Source organism: Trichechus manatus, unplaced genomic scaffold (genome assembly GCF_000243295.1).
Source record: "Trichechus manatus latirostris isolate Lorelei unplaced genomic scaffold, TriManLat1.0 scaffold00092, whole genome shotgun sequence".
NCBI lineage: Eukaryota > Metazoa > Chordata > Mammalia > Sirenia > Trichechidae > Trichechus > Trichechus manatus.
This window is the reverse complement of record NW_004444028.1, coordinates 3461266-3478309: the sequence shown is the minus strand read 5'-3', so window position 1 is coordinate 3478309 and position 17044 is coordinate 3461266. Positions and strand designations below refer to the sequence as shown.

At 48.5% G+C, this 17044-nt stretch overlaps 1 protein-coding gene across 2 annotated transcripts in view; it reads right to left on the bottom strand.

Annotated features, from left to right (window-relative positions):
* Positions 1-8: 8 nt before the first annotated feature.
* Positions 9-17044, bottom strand: part of BCL6 (BCL6 transcription repressor) — a 23628-nt gene continuing 6592 nt past the window's right edge. The window contains exons 1-10 of one of the 2 annotated variants that reach the window (XM_004382238.2): positions 14092-17038; positions 12704-12742; positions 11092-11263; positions 9068-9289; positions 5984-6955; positions 5663-5847; positions 4147-4314; positions 2976-3106; positions 2721-2858; positions 9-259 (exon numbers count right to left, since the gene is read on the bottom strand). In XM_004382238.2, coding sequence (XP_004382295.1) covers positions 116-259; positions 2721-2858; positions 2976-3106; positions 4147-4314; positions 5663-5847; positions 5984-6955; positions 9068-9289; positions 11092-11252 — 2121 coding nt within the window. In that variant the 5' untranslated portion in view covers positions 11253-11263; positions 12704-12742; positions 14092-17038 and the 3' untranslated portion in view covers positions 9-115. Of the gene's footprint in view, positions 260-2720; positions 2859-2975; positions 3107-4146; positions 4315-5662; positions 5848-5983; positions 6956-9067; positions 9290-11091; positions 11264-12703; positions 12743-14091; positions 17039-17044 lie in introns of those variants that run through there. The other variant, XM_023736785.1, reaches the window with a different exon arrangement.

Sequence of the window (17044 nt, the reverse complement as noted above, 5' to 3'; positions counted from 1 at the left end):
GCACTAGTGGATGAAAGAGGCACTACATCATGGGATGAACATTGTAAAGTGTTACAGTATCCTTTGGGTAGATTCTGAGAAGGGGCTCGAGAGGAAAGCATCAACACTCCATGCTTCAGCAGGCTTTGGGGAGCTCCGGAGGCAGGTCAGTGGCGGACACGCGGTATTGCACCTTGGTATTGGTGATGGCACCGTGCTTCTGGCGCAAGTGAAGACGCAGCTGGCTTTTGTGACGGAAGTGCAGGTTACACTTCTCGCACTGGGGGAAAACCAGAGGCAAACGGTTAGCCGTCATCAACCTAAGAAGCTGGTCGCTGCGCAAAGACCCAGAGAAAGAGAGTCTCCCTGGGAGAGACTGAGGCAGCTTTTCCCTCTCAAAGGCCAGGTTAAGAACCCAGATGAAACCTGGCTTCTGCTAAGGGACAGGTAAATAAAACCAGTCGCCGTCCAGTTGACTGACTCATGGCGACCCCAAGTGTGCCACAGTAGAACTGTGCTCTGTAGGGTTTTCAGTGGCTGATTTTTCGCAAGTAGATTGCCAGGACTTTCTTCTGAGGCACCTCTGGGTGGACTCGAACCTCCATGTTATGGAAATGTCCCTTCCCTGCTTTCTAAAATGTTGCTCAATGCTTTCCCCCTCCTTGATATGCCTTCCCCTGTTTAAATTACACAAGTTCAAATCTTGTCCAAAAATGCAGCTCAGATATAAATTCCCCAATAAGGTTTTCCTGAATCTTTCCAGGATGAAAATAACCCACTGTTCCTTTGAGCTTCCTGCCACACAGCCATCTTTGTGCTTTAGCTCCGTCATCAGGTGGGAACCCTTGGAGGGTAATGATTACTTCTTACTCAAGTTTACAGTCCTCCTAGTACCTAGCAGAATATACCTCTTAGGCAATTATACAAACATCTGGACACATCTGGACAAACAGACTAGATCAAAGGAAATTCTGGAGTCTAGGATACATTTCTTTTAATGCAGTTATATTCTTTCTTAGTGCACACACTTTAAATAAGCTAATGAAGTATGGGTAAATGGAGGTGTTTCTTGCTCTGATTAATGAATGGATGCTAACACTTTTAGTGAAAAAAGTTACTTAAAAGTAAAATCAGTGACTAAATGTAAGGTGGTAACCTAGATGAGATCCTGGGACAGAACAAGGACATTAGGTAAAAGCTTGTTGTTGTTAGGTGCTGACGAGTCGATTCTGACTCACGGCGACCCTACAGGACAGAGTAGAACTGCCCCATAGAGCTTCCAAGGAGTTCCTGGTGGATCTGAACTACCAACCTTTTGGTTAGTAGCCAAATTCTTAACCACTACGCCACCAGGGTTTCCTAGGTAAAAACTAAGGAAATCTAAGTACAGCATGGACTTGAATTTACAATAATGTATCAGGATTGGTTCATTAGTTGTAGAAAATGTATTCTACTAATGTAAGACATTAACAATAAGGGAAACTAGGTGAGGGAGTGTATAGGTATTTTCTGTATTACTCTTGCAACTTTTCTCTAAATCTAAAACTATTTTAGAATAAAAAGTTTATTTAAAAAATCCTCATATATAGACTATGTTTTAAAGTAACAATAGAAACTGAGTTATAAAAAAAATAAGTAAAGTGGATAGGACAGTGAATAGAATGAGCCCTGGCTGGTCATGAGACATGAGGTCCACCATATCTAAACTACCTACTGCTGTTGTGTCCTGAGCAAGTCATTTCTCTCTCTGGGCCTTTGCTCCCCCTTTCGTAAGGGGCTGAGTCAATATATTTTGACAGTTGCTTTCAATTCTGATATCTTATGCATCTAAAATTCTAGCAAATAATAATAACATCAAGTATTTATTGTATGCTTACCATGTCCCAGTTACTGTTCTGGACCCTGTAATCAATGAGTTGACTTACTACAACAACTCCACGAGGTAGGTACTACTATCAAGTTCATTTTGCAGATGAGGAAATTAAGGAGCTGAGAAGATAACTAATCTATCCAAGAACAAACTGCAAGTGAGAAGATATTCACTCAAGGCTTGATAAATGAGTGAATGAAAAACATGACATTTTGCGGGCTAATATTTGTGACATGGTGGTGCAGTGGTTAGGAGCTACAGCTGCTAACCAAAAGGTCGGCAGTTCGAATCCACCAGCTGCTCCTTGGAAACCCTACGGGGCAATTTCTACTCCATCCTATAGGGTGGCTATGAGTCAGAATTGACTCACCGGCACACACGACAACAACATTCATGGCAATGTGCTACACAGCTGGCCACCTCCTCCTTCTTGAAATACCCTTTCCTCTGATTTTTTTCTCATAACACTGCATTCTTCCAGTTTTCTTCCCACTTCCATAACTGCTCCTTCTCAAATGCCTTAGCTCTTTTTAAATGTACATCTAGGCCAGCAGGGGCATGTTGTAGGCATGCAATAAGTGTCTACGGAATGAATGAATGACTCTAGAATCTATGTATCCACTGTCCAGATCTTTTTCCTAAGGCCAGATCACCTAGCCTAATACCCCCATTTTAAAGATGAGCAAACTGAGGCTCAGGCCAAGTTCAAGCAGGTGTCTTTGACAGTCAGGCCTAGATATCCACATCTTCCAACCGTTAGTTCAGTGGTCATCCCACTGTGTGCTTGAGGCTGCAGCAAACACTTCTGCCATCCCACCTTTTATCTCCCCACCCCTCCCAGGCCAACTAGTGCCACAGGAGGCTCACGTACATGGTAAGGTTTCTCTCCCGTGTGAATTCGCAGGTGGCTCTTCAGAGTCTGGAGGTGCCGGAAACGAGTGCCACAGATTTCACAGGGATAGGGCTTCTCGCCAGTGTGGATGAGCACGTGGGCACGGAGGTGGGCCACCTGGATGCAGGCAAATTGTGAGAGACTGTGTCGGGCTGGGCTGCAGAGCTTCCTGGCACCCCCCCGCCATTGGCACACACAGGCTGAGAGGTCCTTACGCCACGCCAGCCCGCTCACCTGTACAAATCTGGCTCCGCAGGTTTCGCATTTGTAGGGCTTCTCTCCAGAGTGAATTCGAGTATGGGTTTTCAGGTTGGCTGGCCGGTTGAACTGGGCCCCACAGATGTTGCAACGATAGGGTTTTTCACCTATTGCCGAGAGAAAAGCCATGTTCAATGGGAAGGCTTCCACAGTCCCTGGCCCCCAGATTTCAAAGCAAACTGCTTCCACCTTCCTTTCTCTTGGATGATGTCAGACAGAGAATCCCGACCTGCCACTTGGTCTCCTGCCCCTTTAACACACACACATCTTACAGGGGACCAAGGTCTAGAAGCAAGCGGTAGCATGTGGGATGGGGTAACAATGCCAGGATTGGGACAGGAAGGGAGGGGGGTTCCAGGAAGCTTGGGCTTTGGAACCAGCTTTGTCATTATGACTATCTGGCTGGGGGACTTGGACAAGTCACTCCCCTTCTCTGGGCCTCAGTTTCCCCTCTCTGGAACTTGAGGAGCTAATTTAGATGACCTGGGAAGGCTGTTCTAGCTGTTCTCTTGGATAAGACTGATTCAATAATCAACTCGCTCACCAGGGAGATACAATCAGCCTGCTCTAGTTTCTCTCTTTTAGAACAAACATACTTTTCCCGCTTGTGGCAACTACAGCTGGATTCCATTTGCAAGAGGGGTGGGACCTGACTTTGAGTAGCTTCCCAGCTGGAAGAAACCAACAGAAGGACAGAGCCTTCCCTCACGGAAACTTTTGGGATAATGGAACATTTAAAGTACTGAGAGAGAGTAAACTTTGGAGAATAATCAGGTTATCAGAAGCCACCCGGTAAACAAATGTCAGTTGATAAGAAGCAAATCCTTAGGGGAAATCAAGAGACCTTTGATTTTTTCTGACGCTAAGACAACCTAAACCACTTGGCCTTTATCAGCCTCAGTTTCTTCACCTGTACAATGGGACATGCACTTCTGACCCAAGCAAAGGCAGAGAAGCAGGACAGACGTCTCAGAGAAAAGACGAAGGATACAGGGGTGGACCAGTCACTGAGCAAGGACAAGACAGGGTGATGCCCTCATTCAGGCCAGGACGGGGACCAAGGACCCACACAGCCGTCCCCAGGATCGTCTCCCTGTCCCACCCCAATAATCCCGGAGAGCTCGGGCGGGGTTGGGCAGGGCCATACCCGTATGGACGGTCTTGTGGCTGGCGAGGTTGCCCTTGTAGCGGAAGGAGGCCTGGCAGCGGTCACACTTGTAGGGTTTGTCACTGTGGGTCTGCAGGGTGTGCCTCTTGAGCGAGGCCTCCTCAGAGAAGCGGCAGTCACACTCATTGCAGAAGAAGGCCCCATTCTCTGTCAGGGACAGGAGGGGGACACAAGTCAGCACAAGGGGGAGGAGGGAGGGCACCAAGGCCTCTCTCCTCCCTACCCCCAGTGCCAAACTGAACCCCAGCCCCCCTGCCCACTCAACACATGGCAGCCCAGAGCAAAGGACCTGGGGGATTTTATTTTTCTTAGCATTTAGAGTCTCAGTCATGGAGGGGAAAGGAGACAGGCGCAGACGGGAAGCCCAAAGCACCAGCAATCACGCGGCAGCACCCGCATGAAGGCTCAGAGGAGCTTTTCCTTCACTCAAGAGCTCTGAGAACTGACTTTTCTAATTGGTTCATAGTTTTATTGACTTTATACACAGAAGCTCTCAGGCAAGACTCTTCGTCTCTCTGTACCTCCTTTTGTGTCTCTGTCTCCAAAATCAGGATAATAAGTCCCTGTCCTGCCTACCTCACAAGAGCGTGTGGATAACACACAGTGAAACACAAAGCACTATAGGAATGGGGGGTATAAATCAAGTTCAATGATACTTGAAGGTCAATGAAGGAAGAATTACTGACGATGAGGTAGCCTGTCCTTGTCCTTACACCTATCTGGATTGCATGTCTCCCAAGTGCTTCTGCGAGCTTGCGGGGGAGGGGAGCGGGTAAAGATGACAGTGGAAGTGGAAACAGAGGCCCAGAGAGAAGGAATTTGGAGAGCAGAGCAAAGGCAAATGGCCAGGGGACAGAAGGGGACAGTCCCAGCTCTCTCAACTATGTAAGTCCAAGGCCCAGTGCCAAATCTCTCAATGTAAGCAACTGATTTTTTTTTTTTCCTTCTGTTCTAACAATTTGAAAACTCCATGCCACTGTGGTTTAACCCTGATTAGGGATTACTGGGCTATACTTTCACAGCCAAAGCTGAGCGTAGAGTTCAACTTTTTTATCGGGTAAAAATCACAGACTGCCAGAGACTTCGATTTTAATGATTCAGCTCAACTAATTTAATTCAGCCAGCATCTGTTGAAAACCAGCTCTGTGCTAGGTATTTGCTAGACCTGTGAGGGACGCAGGATGGATAAGGTCAGAGGCTTCTCCCTGTGAAGTCCACAGCCCAGCAAGGGGGAAATAACACACACAGATCAGCTCCAGTGGTTCTGGAACACAAGGACCCAGAAAGGTCAGGGAGCCATAGCCCGCCCTGCAAACCACCTCTGCTGGAATGAAGCCGAAAAGCTGTGATTATAAATGCCCGTGGACGGACTTCCAGTGGGGGGCTTCTCCCAATCAGAGACAACAGCATCAATAAAATGGAAACCCCAAGCCCGTGGAGCAGAGGCAGGGAGCTTCCTTCTCCCTGGCCAGGGAAGGGCAGGCAAGGGACTCACCACAGCTGGAATCCGAGTACTCGGACTGGGTCTCTCCCATCTCCTCAGGGAAGGTGGGGCCGGCGGCGTGGAGGCACATCTCCGTGTGCTGCGGGGACTGCGAGCCACAGGAGGTGCACTTGGGAGGATGCATGTAGAGCGGGGAGTGGCTCTCGCTGCTGCTTCGGGGGGAGCCTGTCAGGGACCTGTTGGGGGGGTAACGAGAACCTTAGCACCTGGACCTTCCTCGTGGCCTCAATACCATCCTCACCTCCCTGCAGTCAGGTACGCTCAGAGGGCAGAGTAACTCTGAACCTGGGACCTGGATGCCTCTGAAATTACCTGTTGACGATGTTATTGAGCCGGCTGGCCTGCGGGATGGTGGAGTCCTCCCCGCCGATGCTGAGCTTGGTTGGGGACTGGAGGTCAAGGTTGTCGGGCTCCATGGGTGGCTGGCAGGCAGGTGGGGCAGTGTAGGTTCGAGGGGAAAGGCGGCCCAGCTCACCCTGCTCAGGGCCCTCAGGTTTGGCATTCTGGTTCAGGCTGTTGAGCACAATGAACTTGTATTTCTTCCAGTTGCAGGCTTTGGGGTCGGTGGGGCTCTTGGCTGGAGGGGAGCCAGAGGTCTGAAGGATGCAGGCATTCTTGCTGCTGCAGGACTCTGTGGGTGAGTTGGGCTGGCAGTCGGACTTCTGTGGGCTCTGCGGACTTACCAGACCCTTCCGGTTCAGGGGTGCATTGGGGGGCTCGAAATGCAGGGCAATCTCATCCTCTGAGGAGGGCCTCTCTTCCTCCTTGCTGGCCTTGTCACAGGGGAAGTACGGGGGGTTCCGGGCTGAGGGGGCAGCGGGCTTGGGGCCTTCAGCCACACTGTAGTGCATGTCACTTCGTGCGTCCTCAGGAGCTGCCTCCTTGGGCGAGTAGATGTTGTTATGGCACACACTGAGGGACACTTCCATGGTCGGCCGGCTGTACTCACTGGGAACTGGCCTGGCACTGTCGCAGGGGAGGGCCCGCTCCTTGGGGAAGGGGTTGGCCATGGGCATCCGGGCATCCCGCAGCTCTTCGTCAGAGAAGAGGAAGCTGCTGACCGGGAGGTGGCTGTACATGGGATAGGAGGCTGGTGGTGTGGACAGGCCACTGTACAGGCTCGGGGGAAAGGTTCTGCTTTCACACCCGGGGGCATTCCTCAACGGCAAGGTGTTGTCCACCACCTCACGACCCCGATAGGCCATGATGTCTTGGGGCATCAGCATCCGGCTGCTCAGGAATTCCTCACGGGAAGGCTTGATGGCAGGAACCATCTCTGCTTCACTGTAGGAGAAGCAAGACAAGACAATGAGCCCAAATCAGTGCTGTTAAACAGACGACCTTCAAACGACACTGTCATGTGCGAGCTGTGCTGGCTCAGCTAGGCAAAGGGGCTGTGGCTCTGCAGTGGGGAAATGCTTACCGTTACAAGCATTCATGAAAGTCTAGCAATCTAACTCACAGACGGGGAAACGGAGGCCCAGAGAAGCAAAGCGAGTCATCCACACAATCTGTGCCTGGTTAGACACGATCTTGCCTTTTTAAGTTACATACATATTCTTATGCCTGACCCAAGTCATGGTGTTTTCAATCGCCTCATATGCATGTGAAAGCTGGACAATGAATAAGGAAGACCGAAGAAGAATTGATGCCTTTGAATTATGGTGTTGGCGAAGAATATTGAATACACTATGGACTGCCAGAAGAACACACAAATCTGTCTTGTACAGCCAGAATGCTCATTAGAAGCAAGCATAGTGAGACTTTGTCTCACGTGCTTTGTATATGTTATCAAGAGGGACCAGTTCCTGGAGAAAGACATCATGCTTGGTGAAGTAGAGGGTCAGCAAAAAAAAGGAAGACCCTCAACCAGATAGATTGACACAGTGGCTGCAACAATGGGCTCAAACACAGCAACGACTGTGAGGATGGCGCAGGACCCAACAGTGTTTCGTTCTGTTGTACACAGGATCTCTATGAGTCAGAATCAACTTGGCAGCTCCCAACAACAATATATATTCTTATGATGTTATAATTCACATAAAGCTTTCAGAGCCCTTATCTCCTTTTGCTCATGCATAATCCTGCAAGGAAGGGAAAGGCAGGCATTATGTCTCCATTTTACCGAAGTGGAAACTGAGGCTCTGGAAGATAAGAAGGTATACAGTGCTGGTACCACACTTTCAGATGGTCATAGCGCCCTATCAAAGAGCAAGGAGGATGGTGAGAGGACGTGCTCCGTATGCTGACTGGAGTTGCTAGGAAGCTCACCACGGAGAACAGGCAGAACATGGCAGTGTGAGAAGCTGGGCCCCGGGGCAGCCAGACGTGCTTGCCAATCCCAGCTGTGCCACTTACCAGCTGTGACCCGGAGCAAGTTATTCAGCTGCTCCAAGCACAGGCCTGACCCACAGAAAGCACTCGTAAATGAAAGCAGTGATGATCTTGCCACCGTTATCACCCGCAGAAGACGAAGAGCTCTGGTTGCATACTCCTGAAGGAGCATTACTGGGCAAAACAGAGACCAGCTCCCCATGATCACAGTTAACCAAGCCAGATTCAATGAGGAAACAGATTTCAACTGGCCACGAAGGAGAGCTTTCTGACTGTACAGGGTAGACGGGGTGACTCTGGGAACAGGGAGTTCTCAGCCCCTGGAGGTGTTAAAACAGATGCTGGAAACCCCTTCTGTTCGAGAAGGGAGTCAGGCCCCTTGGAGCAGTTGAATTAAATGGTCCTAGAGAGGTGAAGCCCTTCTTCTCCCACTCAGGCAAAATTCTTCTTCTGTGGGTCTCACGTTCCTCACTTCTAAGGGACAGTCATGTCTTACAGCCCTCAGGTAGGGGGTTAGAACCAATGAACATAATTCAGTTCAACACATGTCCTCCCAGCAGGAGCAGTATGATGTAAATGATGAGGAAGGTAGCCCCGATAACCCTGAGCAGTCCACAGTCTGGTAAGGGAACTAAAGCACATATGTCAATGGTTATAACAGAAGTCTAAAGGAGAACCAAAGCATCTATGCAAATAGTTAAAACAGAAGAAAGACCTAAAAAAAGAGGCAAAATGCTTTGGGACACAGAAGAAAGCTGAGGGAAGAAGAGTGTAATCAGAAACACCTCAGTGAAGAGCTAGGCCCTGCAGGAGGGGTGAGAGAAAAGGGCCTATCAAGGGAGTGGGAGAGAGGAGGAGACGCATCTGGAGGAGTCTGCAGCGAGGAGTCAAGTCTGGCTGCAGTGAAATCAGCAAGAAGAGGAGGAGTGAGCAACGATGGTGGAGAAGCAGGTTGCCGCAGATCACAGAGGGCTATTTTTTCTGTACCCATGGCAGATATCAAGGTTTCTGATCACAGACCACCCCTCAGGCTCCAAGGCTTCCACCCAGATGCCAGCTCACCTGGCCTTGATAAACTTTCGGCAAGTGTCAACCACATGCTCCATCTGCAGGTACATAGCCGTGGCCATCACAGCCATGATGTTGCCCTCCCGCAGATTGAGCCGAGACGTGTACATGAAGTCCAAGAGGATGCAGAACCCCTCAGGGTTGATCTCAGGATCCAGATTGATCACACTAAGGTTGCATTTCAACTGGTCTGTGAAGATGCTGTAGAACAGGCCACTGTAAAACAAACAAATGCCTCATGTGAGCAGACATAGAGAACTTGTGGACGGTTACATTCAACATCAATGCCCAGCCCCTCTCCCCTAGACCTAGCTCCAGAATTTCCACGGCAATTAACAATAGCCACCACTCATGAAGAGCTTACAAAATGCCAGAGAGTCGTTAAGCACGTTACGTATATTACCATGTGCTCTTCATAACCTTGCAAGGTAGTACTACCATTCTCCCCCTTTTACAAGTGGGGTAACTAAGATCAGAGAGGTTAAGTGATTTTTCTCAAAATCACTGTTTTCTTGTTACTCTTAACTGCATAGATTGTTGTTGTTGGGTGCCATGGAGTGGATTTCAACTCATAGGGACCCCACGTGATGGAGTAGAACTGCTCCATAGGGTTCTCTTGGCAGTCATCTTTATGGGAGCAGATTGCCAGGTCTTTCTCCTGCAGAGCCACTGGATGAGTTTGAACCGTCAGCCTTTTGGTTAGCAGCTGAGCACTTAACAGTTGCACCACCAGGGCTCCACCTGCCATGCATGACCAGAGTTACGTTTAGCACTCATTTGCATAACTATTCTTAGTCTATATCTTTAGGATAAGCATTTCCCCTCTTGTTCCATCACATTATCTTTAAAAAAAAAAAAAATCCTTTTTTTTTAAGAGGCAGGCTGGGTATGGGTGATCAGTAAATAATAATATGCCTACATCCATAATCTACTGTTTCTCTCAAAGTCTGCAGACTATTATAAGGTCAATTACTCCCAGAAGATCCAAGTCAAACCTCAAGCTATGCCTCCAGGTACCATCTCGTCTGGTGGTGCAAAGAGCACTCAACTGGAGGCCAGATTCTGGGCTGTTGTCTTGACTCTACTCTGAGTGGGTTGCCAGAAGTGAGCCAGAATTCTTGGGTTTGAATCCTAGCTTCACCACTCACGAGCTGTATAAACTTGGGTAAGATACTTATCTTCTCTGTGTCTTGGTTTCCTCATTTATAAAGTAGGGGGGAGAGGATAAAAGTACCTACCTCACAGAGTGGGTGTAAGAATAGAAACGTAAAGGGTATAGAATGATGCTTGGCACACAGTAAGCACTCAATAAGCATTATCTATTATTTTTATATCTATAGAAATCTCTGTTCTCACCACTAAAAAGAAAGACCCTTGTAGGAGACGTTGAAAAAGGCTTCTACTAGCAGTAGAGATCCCTGATTCTATATCATCCCACCTATCTGTGCCTTCCTTTTCCATCTATAAAATGAAGACAACAGTGTCATTCATGTAACACAGAATGCTATCACGACAAGTACAGGAGATGATATAATCTAAAATTGTTGTGAAACCTAGACACAACTTAATATGAAGAAGTAGCTGGGTTACTCTCATGAACACTTACATATACCCTGAAACACCCATGGAAATATAGTTACATGTATACAATAAATAGTTACAGTATAATAAAGCCCAACGATTTCAAACTAACTTGCTTAAAATATTTAAAGACTCTTTCACTTATCCTCGTTTCACTGGTTAACTGAGGTGATTTTCCACGTTTGCCCCAAACACATCCTTTCCCGGAGCAGTAAATGATTTCTTCCCCCATCATGCCCACAGAACAGAAACTCTTTCTTTTCTAAAAGTACGTTTATTTATTCACTTCCTGGAAGCTTACACCACCAGTCCATGTGCTGGAGATCCAGAGACAAACAAGACATGATCCCAAACGCAGCAAGAGAGCCTCATGTTCAACCTTGCTGGTTGCACCAACCTCCTTTTATTAACCCACCCTTCCCTTCCAGACCCCTCACCTGCAGGCCATGAGGACTGTCTTATGGGCTCTAAACTGCTCACGGCTCACCACAATGACAACATCAGTCAAGATGTCACGGCTCCGGAGGCGGTTAAGGTTGAGAAGAACGTCACTGGCATGGCGGGTGAACTGGATACAGCTGTCCGCCGGTGAGGCCATTTTGTCTTCACCTGAAAAAAAGCGGGGGGGGGGGGTCAAAATCCCTTTAGTTCTTGAGAATCTGCTTCCTACTTGCCAGCTATGCTAGACAGGTAGCTCAGCCTGCTGAGGCATGGGATGCAAACTCAGGTCTCTATGTCTGGTTTCTGAACAATTCATGGCCCATCTCTGGGGCTTACTCTTCACATCTGTCAAATAGGGAGAATAATCTCTACCCAACAAGTTGGGATAGAAAGCCCTTTAGGGGGAAAAGAAAGAGGATAAATGTTTGTTAAGTATTTTTACCAAACACCAAATACTGTGTCAAGCTCGAAGAGGCAGTGTGTTGTGATGGAGAGAAACCATGCTTTGAAGGTTAACATGCTAGCTTTGCCATCTGCCAATTGTGTGACCTGGAGCAGGTTGTTTCCTGTTTCTGGGCCTTGGTTTCCCCATCTGTAAAATGGGAGTAATACCACCTATGTGGCTGCAAAAATTAGAGATATGTGCCTGTGATGATTAATGTTATGTGTCAACTTGGCTAAGCCATGATTCTCAGTATTATGTAATTATTTTCCATTTTGTGATCTGATGTAATTATCCTCCATTTTGTAATCTCCATAAGTAATATAATGTAATCACCTCCATGATGTGATCTGATGTGATCACCCAATCAGTTGTAAGGGGAGTTGCCTTGGGGTGTGGCCTGCACCATATATTATATATATATATATATATACATATACACACACACACACACATATGGACTTTCTGGCAAAGCTTGCTTGCTTATTCTGGATCTTGTTTCCAGCTCGTCATCATCTGACCTCTGGTTCTCGGGACTTGAGCCAGCAGCTAATCATCTGACCTGCCAACTTGGGGATTTGCCAGCTTCCGCAGCTCTGTGGGCCAGCGGCCTGCCATCTGACCTGCCGATTTTGGGTTCATCAGCCCCTGTAGCCATGTGAGTCAGAAGTAGCCTCCAGCAAACACCCAACCCATGGACTTTGGGACTTGCCAGCCTCCACAACCACATGAGCCATTTCCTTGAGATAAATCTATCTCATTAGTTTTGCTTCTCTAGAGAACCCAACCTAAGCCAGTGCCTGACCCATACTAGGTTCTCAAAAACAGCAGCTATTGTCATCGCGTCTCATGTCATTACCACAGCCAAAACATTGCTTCTCTTCTCTATTGGGCCTCACAGTTGTTTCCCTTTGTACTCCAAGCACCTTCAAGCACATTACTGGTGCTTAGTAGGTGACTAAATTAGTTTTGAACTAATAAATGAGTAAGAGCATGAAGGACTATACAACAGTGTTAAGACAGTCTGGTGGAGGCATACAGGATGGGGTTATCCTTTGTCTCACCTAATGAAAAGTGATCGAGAGCAGATAAATACACGCATTGGTAAATTCAAAGGCAACGGTGTGTCCACAAAAATTTTAAAGCGTATAATTCAATTAACTTACCCAGTGCCTTGATTCACGGTCCAAAATTTTGCTTAAAACCTGCAGGGAAGAGAGGAGAGCAAACAGAAATTGATTCAATGAATGTAAGATTGTCCACTATGGTCTTATTTTTAGGACACACATATTTAGTTTTGCTTTGATAGCTGCAGCCTGCCAGCTGGTGCGGTTTTACCACACGCTAGCAAACCTTTTTCAGCTCTGCTCTTACGGAAACAAGAGGCACCAGAAGCCATGCGATAATAATGTTTTCGCCCCGAGTACTGGGAATACAATTGCATACATTAATTTCCTACACATAAACACATGTATTTTCTTTCTCCAAGTAAAAATCTTACACAATCCAAAGGCCACTTGAGTTTATGGGAAAGAAAAAAATAGGAAAAGTGGTTCTTTCGATATTAATGATAATGACCTTGTGGGGACCTAAAAACACCAGACACTTTTTAAAACCTGCTAAAATACTATCTTTCAAGCCTTAGAATGATTCCGCGAGGCCAACAGGGTCAATATTGTGCCTGTTTCACGGGTGACAAAACTGAGACTCAGCAGTGCCAGTGGCTTGCTCAGAACTAACAGGCAGTATTTCCCGACCGTGTGAAATACTGAAGACTGAATACGGAATCACAGAATACAACCTGGATACACTTTCCTTGAGAATTTTGCCCTTTTTTCAAAGTTCCTTCTCTGTTCCCTTCCCTTCTCTCCTGAGTTTAAGAACAAAAAATAAAAAACAAAAAACCAAACCTATTGCCATCAAGTCAATTCTGACTCATAGCGACCCTACAGGACAGAGTAGAACTGCTCCATAGGGTTTCCAAGGAGCAGCTGGTGGATTCAAACTCCCGACCTTTTGGTTAGCAGCTGAGCTCTTAACCAGTGCGCCACCAGGGCTCCAGGTTTAAGACCAGGCATCTACAATTTCCGAGTTTGTGCTTCCCCCTGCTGGTGAAGGATTTAACTGTGTGGTTTAGCTGAGAACTGCCCAGACAGCGCTCAACTTTAAAAAGATTTAAAGAAATAGGTACCCTACTGGAATTGATCTCTCTAAAGCAAAATAATTGAAAGCAAAGGTGTAAGACTCTCATTTATGATGGTGTGTGGGCTGCAAAACAAAACAGTATTTGAACTCCTTCTTCCCCTTCTTTAAATGCATAGCCCTTTAGAGCTACTTTTCCGGTAAAGGGACTGAGGCCAGCAAGGTCACGTTGGACCATGTAGATGGTTGGTGGTCCGGCCCCCAGTCTTCTGGCTTAAATTCCTGCCCCATCTCCAAATTAGCCTACGTGCTGAAGAACACGAAGGACAGCACCCTGATATGAGTGAATCTCATTTTTAAGTTCCTTCCCCCACACAAACACTTTGCCCCATTCCAGACTGCTGAGTCTTACCAAACGAGCCCTCTAAAATGAGAGGTTTCCTTGAGTCTGTAACCAAACACTCTGACATTTCTCTGTGGTCTCAAGGGCCAGTCACTCAGTCTCCTCAGCTTCAAGGTTAGTGTATGCATGTGAGTGAGCAGGGACCAGGGCGAAGGCATCGGGGAAAGGGAGAGGACAGAAAAAGGCGAAAGGACCTATCTCCTCCTCTCCCGCCCTCACTCAAGATGGCTAAAGAGAGGCAAGACGCACTATAATATACAGTCCTACTCAAAATTTAACAAAGGTCTCCTTTGAAAAAGGATGCTGAAGACCCGTGTGAGATTTATATCAACTGTCTCCATCATGAAAGGGATTCCCACCCACTTCTGGAATACCTGGGTTGTCCTTTCATCAGCTCCAACCACCAGCTCCCTTGTGGATTTCCAACCACAGGAAGCCCAGATTTACCATTTCACATGACAAGTGGCAGTGACTCACTCCAAATGCAGACTGAAACAAATAAATAAACAAAACAATTCCCCTGTGTCTACTGTGGGCCAGGCCCTGGGCTGGGCAATTTTGACCTTAAGCCTCTCCCTGGCCTGGTCAAAACCAAACCCACATACACCGATGCCCACATCCTCATTCAGTCCACACCTTTTGAAGCTAGCTCTGTTTTAGCAGCCCCCACAGGTGGTGAGGCGGTGGGTTAAAGTGGTTGAGAGTAACCTTGGCATCCCTCCAGATACAGGAGGTGTGGAAGGAGCACCAGTACGTGTTTTGTTTTGTGTTCTCCACACCACACAGCCCTGTCCCATCCACTATCGTATCTGAGCCTTACAACCACTGCTTTAGCAGAGAGGACACTGAGGCTCCAGGAGATAAGCCTTGCCCAACATTTCAAAGCTAATCCCTAGCAAAGTCCTGCTCAAAACCAGTCTTTTAGCTCTGGCCATACCACAGATGCCACCCGCAAGACGCATCACACACAAAACAAAACACCGCAAGAGGGCAGGCCCATCAACCAGAAACTAACAACTCAAGCCCAGACCTGGGCGCCCCCCTTCCTTCCTCCCCCTTCCCCCTCGCCCCACCGGCCGCAGTAACTACCAAGCAAGAGTTAAAGGTTATCTTCTCCACCCCCACAGCCTCCCTCTCCTTTGGCGCTTTCCCCGCGTATTCGGAAGTAAGCACCTTGGGGAGAAGGCAGATCCTCTAGAGGGGCTTCCCACTGGAAAAGAAAAAAAGGGGACCCAAAAACAACAGCAAAAGAGAGAGAGAGGAGACGAGAAGACAGAAGAAGGGAGAGGGAAAGAGAGATGCAGGAGAGAAAGACAGCAGAGGACAGCGAGAGGCGAGGTTAGAGAGAACGAGCCAATACGAAAAGACCCCATCCTCTTCCTCCTTCCTCTGCTGGCACAGGAAGCCCCGTTCTCTAGCTTACACACAAGAGCACAAAACAGGAGCCCTGCGCTCAGGGACAAGCCCGGCGCACATTCGCCCACCCCCAGACACAATACCTGTCGGCCAGGGACAGCCCACACCCGGACGTACGGCGGGCACCGCTGCCCATCCGCCTCCAAGCCCCCGCTAGCACGGCGGAAACCCGGTGGAACGACCGTGGTAAAGGCCCTTAATTTGGTTAGATTCAAAGACTTTTCGTGCACCTCAGTAGCTAACATTGTGCGTGTGCCTTTTCTTTTTCCTCTTACGCCGTCAAGGCAGGGGGCAGCGAGGGGAATGGAACAGCCTTCTCATTCCCGGAACGTAGTCGATCTCGGCTCAGCGGATTTCACAGAACACTCTCTGCCTATTGCCCGCTCCAACGAGAAGTAACTTTCCAGGAAGCTGCCGGCCCCCGACGGCCGCCAGGATCGCTGCGTGCGCGGCGCGGGCCGCTGGGGATTCACCCGGGGAGGGGGGCACGGGGGAGGCACGCGGGGAATACGGCACCCTTTCCCCTAAATCCCTCGCCCGCGCCCGCTCCAGGCCTCTCAGAGTTCGCCCAGCCCAACCCTGCTGCACCACAGTTTTGTAAACATGAAAGCCAGACAAGTTAGTAGCAGACCCGGGGTTAGAACCCAAGGGTCCGGGTGCAATCCGAAGCTCATTTCATGACTTAAAATTGCCCAATTCCGACGTTTGTTTGCCTGGTGCGTCATTTTTCTTTTTGCTTGCTTTTTCTTTTTTTTTTTTTTTCCCTGTAAGGGGGATGGTTAGGAGAGGTGTCAAAATCAATAAGATGAAGAACCTCCCTAGGGTCAATGGTCTCCATCCTACGCCTCCCAGCCGACCTGGAGGGAAACTAAACCGAAAGCCCCTTCCGCCTACGCTGGCAAGAAGGCGAACCCAGCTTGGCTCGATTTCCGCCCAAGATCTTTAGAATAAGAGCTGCCAGGCCGAACCTGGCCCGGTTTTGGAATTTCCGAATCTGATTTCTCCGAAACCGTGCAGACATGGTTAGGAAGCGGCCGAAACCGGCGCGCCCACCACAGCGCGCGCACTGGCGCGCTCCCAGGTTGTTGCCCCGCCTCCCCATGGCCTTCCACAGAGTTAGGACCACTCGGGGCCCCCTCCAAATTAGTCTCCGGAGTGGGCTTCGGGAGGTGCTCTCGCGTGGTGGGGAACCCCGAAAGACGCAACCTAGAAGACTGCATTCGGATCCTAAAACTGGTGGGTGGTGTCACACTGCGCCCCGCATCCCTTTTGCGGCGGGGTCGGGGTCGGCTCGCTAAAACTGGGCCTCTTGGGCTTCCTAAAATCCTACTTTGAGGCTTCCTGACCGCCTTCGCGCAGTGTAATAAGGGTAGAGGCGCAGGCTGAAATTTAATATGGGATGGGGGGTGGGGGTGAGAATCTGGGAAGGGAAGTTAAAATTAAGTAAATGCATTTATTGGAAATCTAGGAGTCCCTGGTTCCAGGAGCTCAAACCTGGTCATGTTTTTACCGCTGGCTGACACTAGAGAGAGCCCTCCACCAAGGC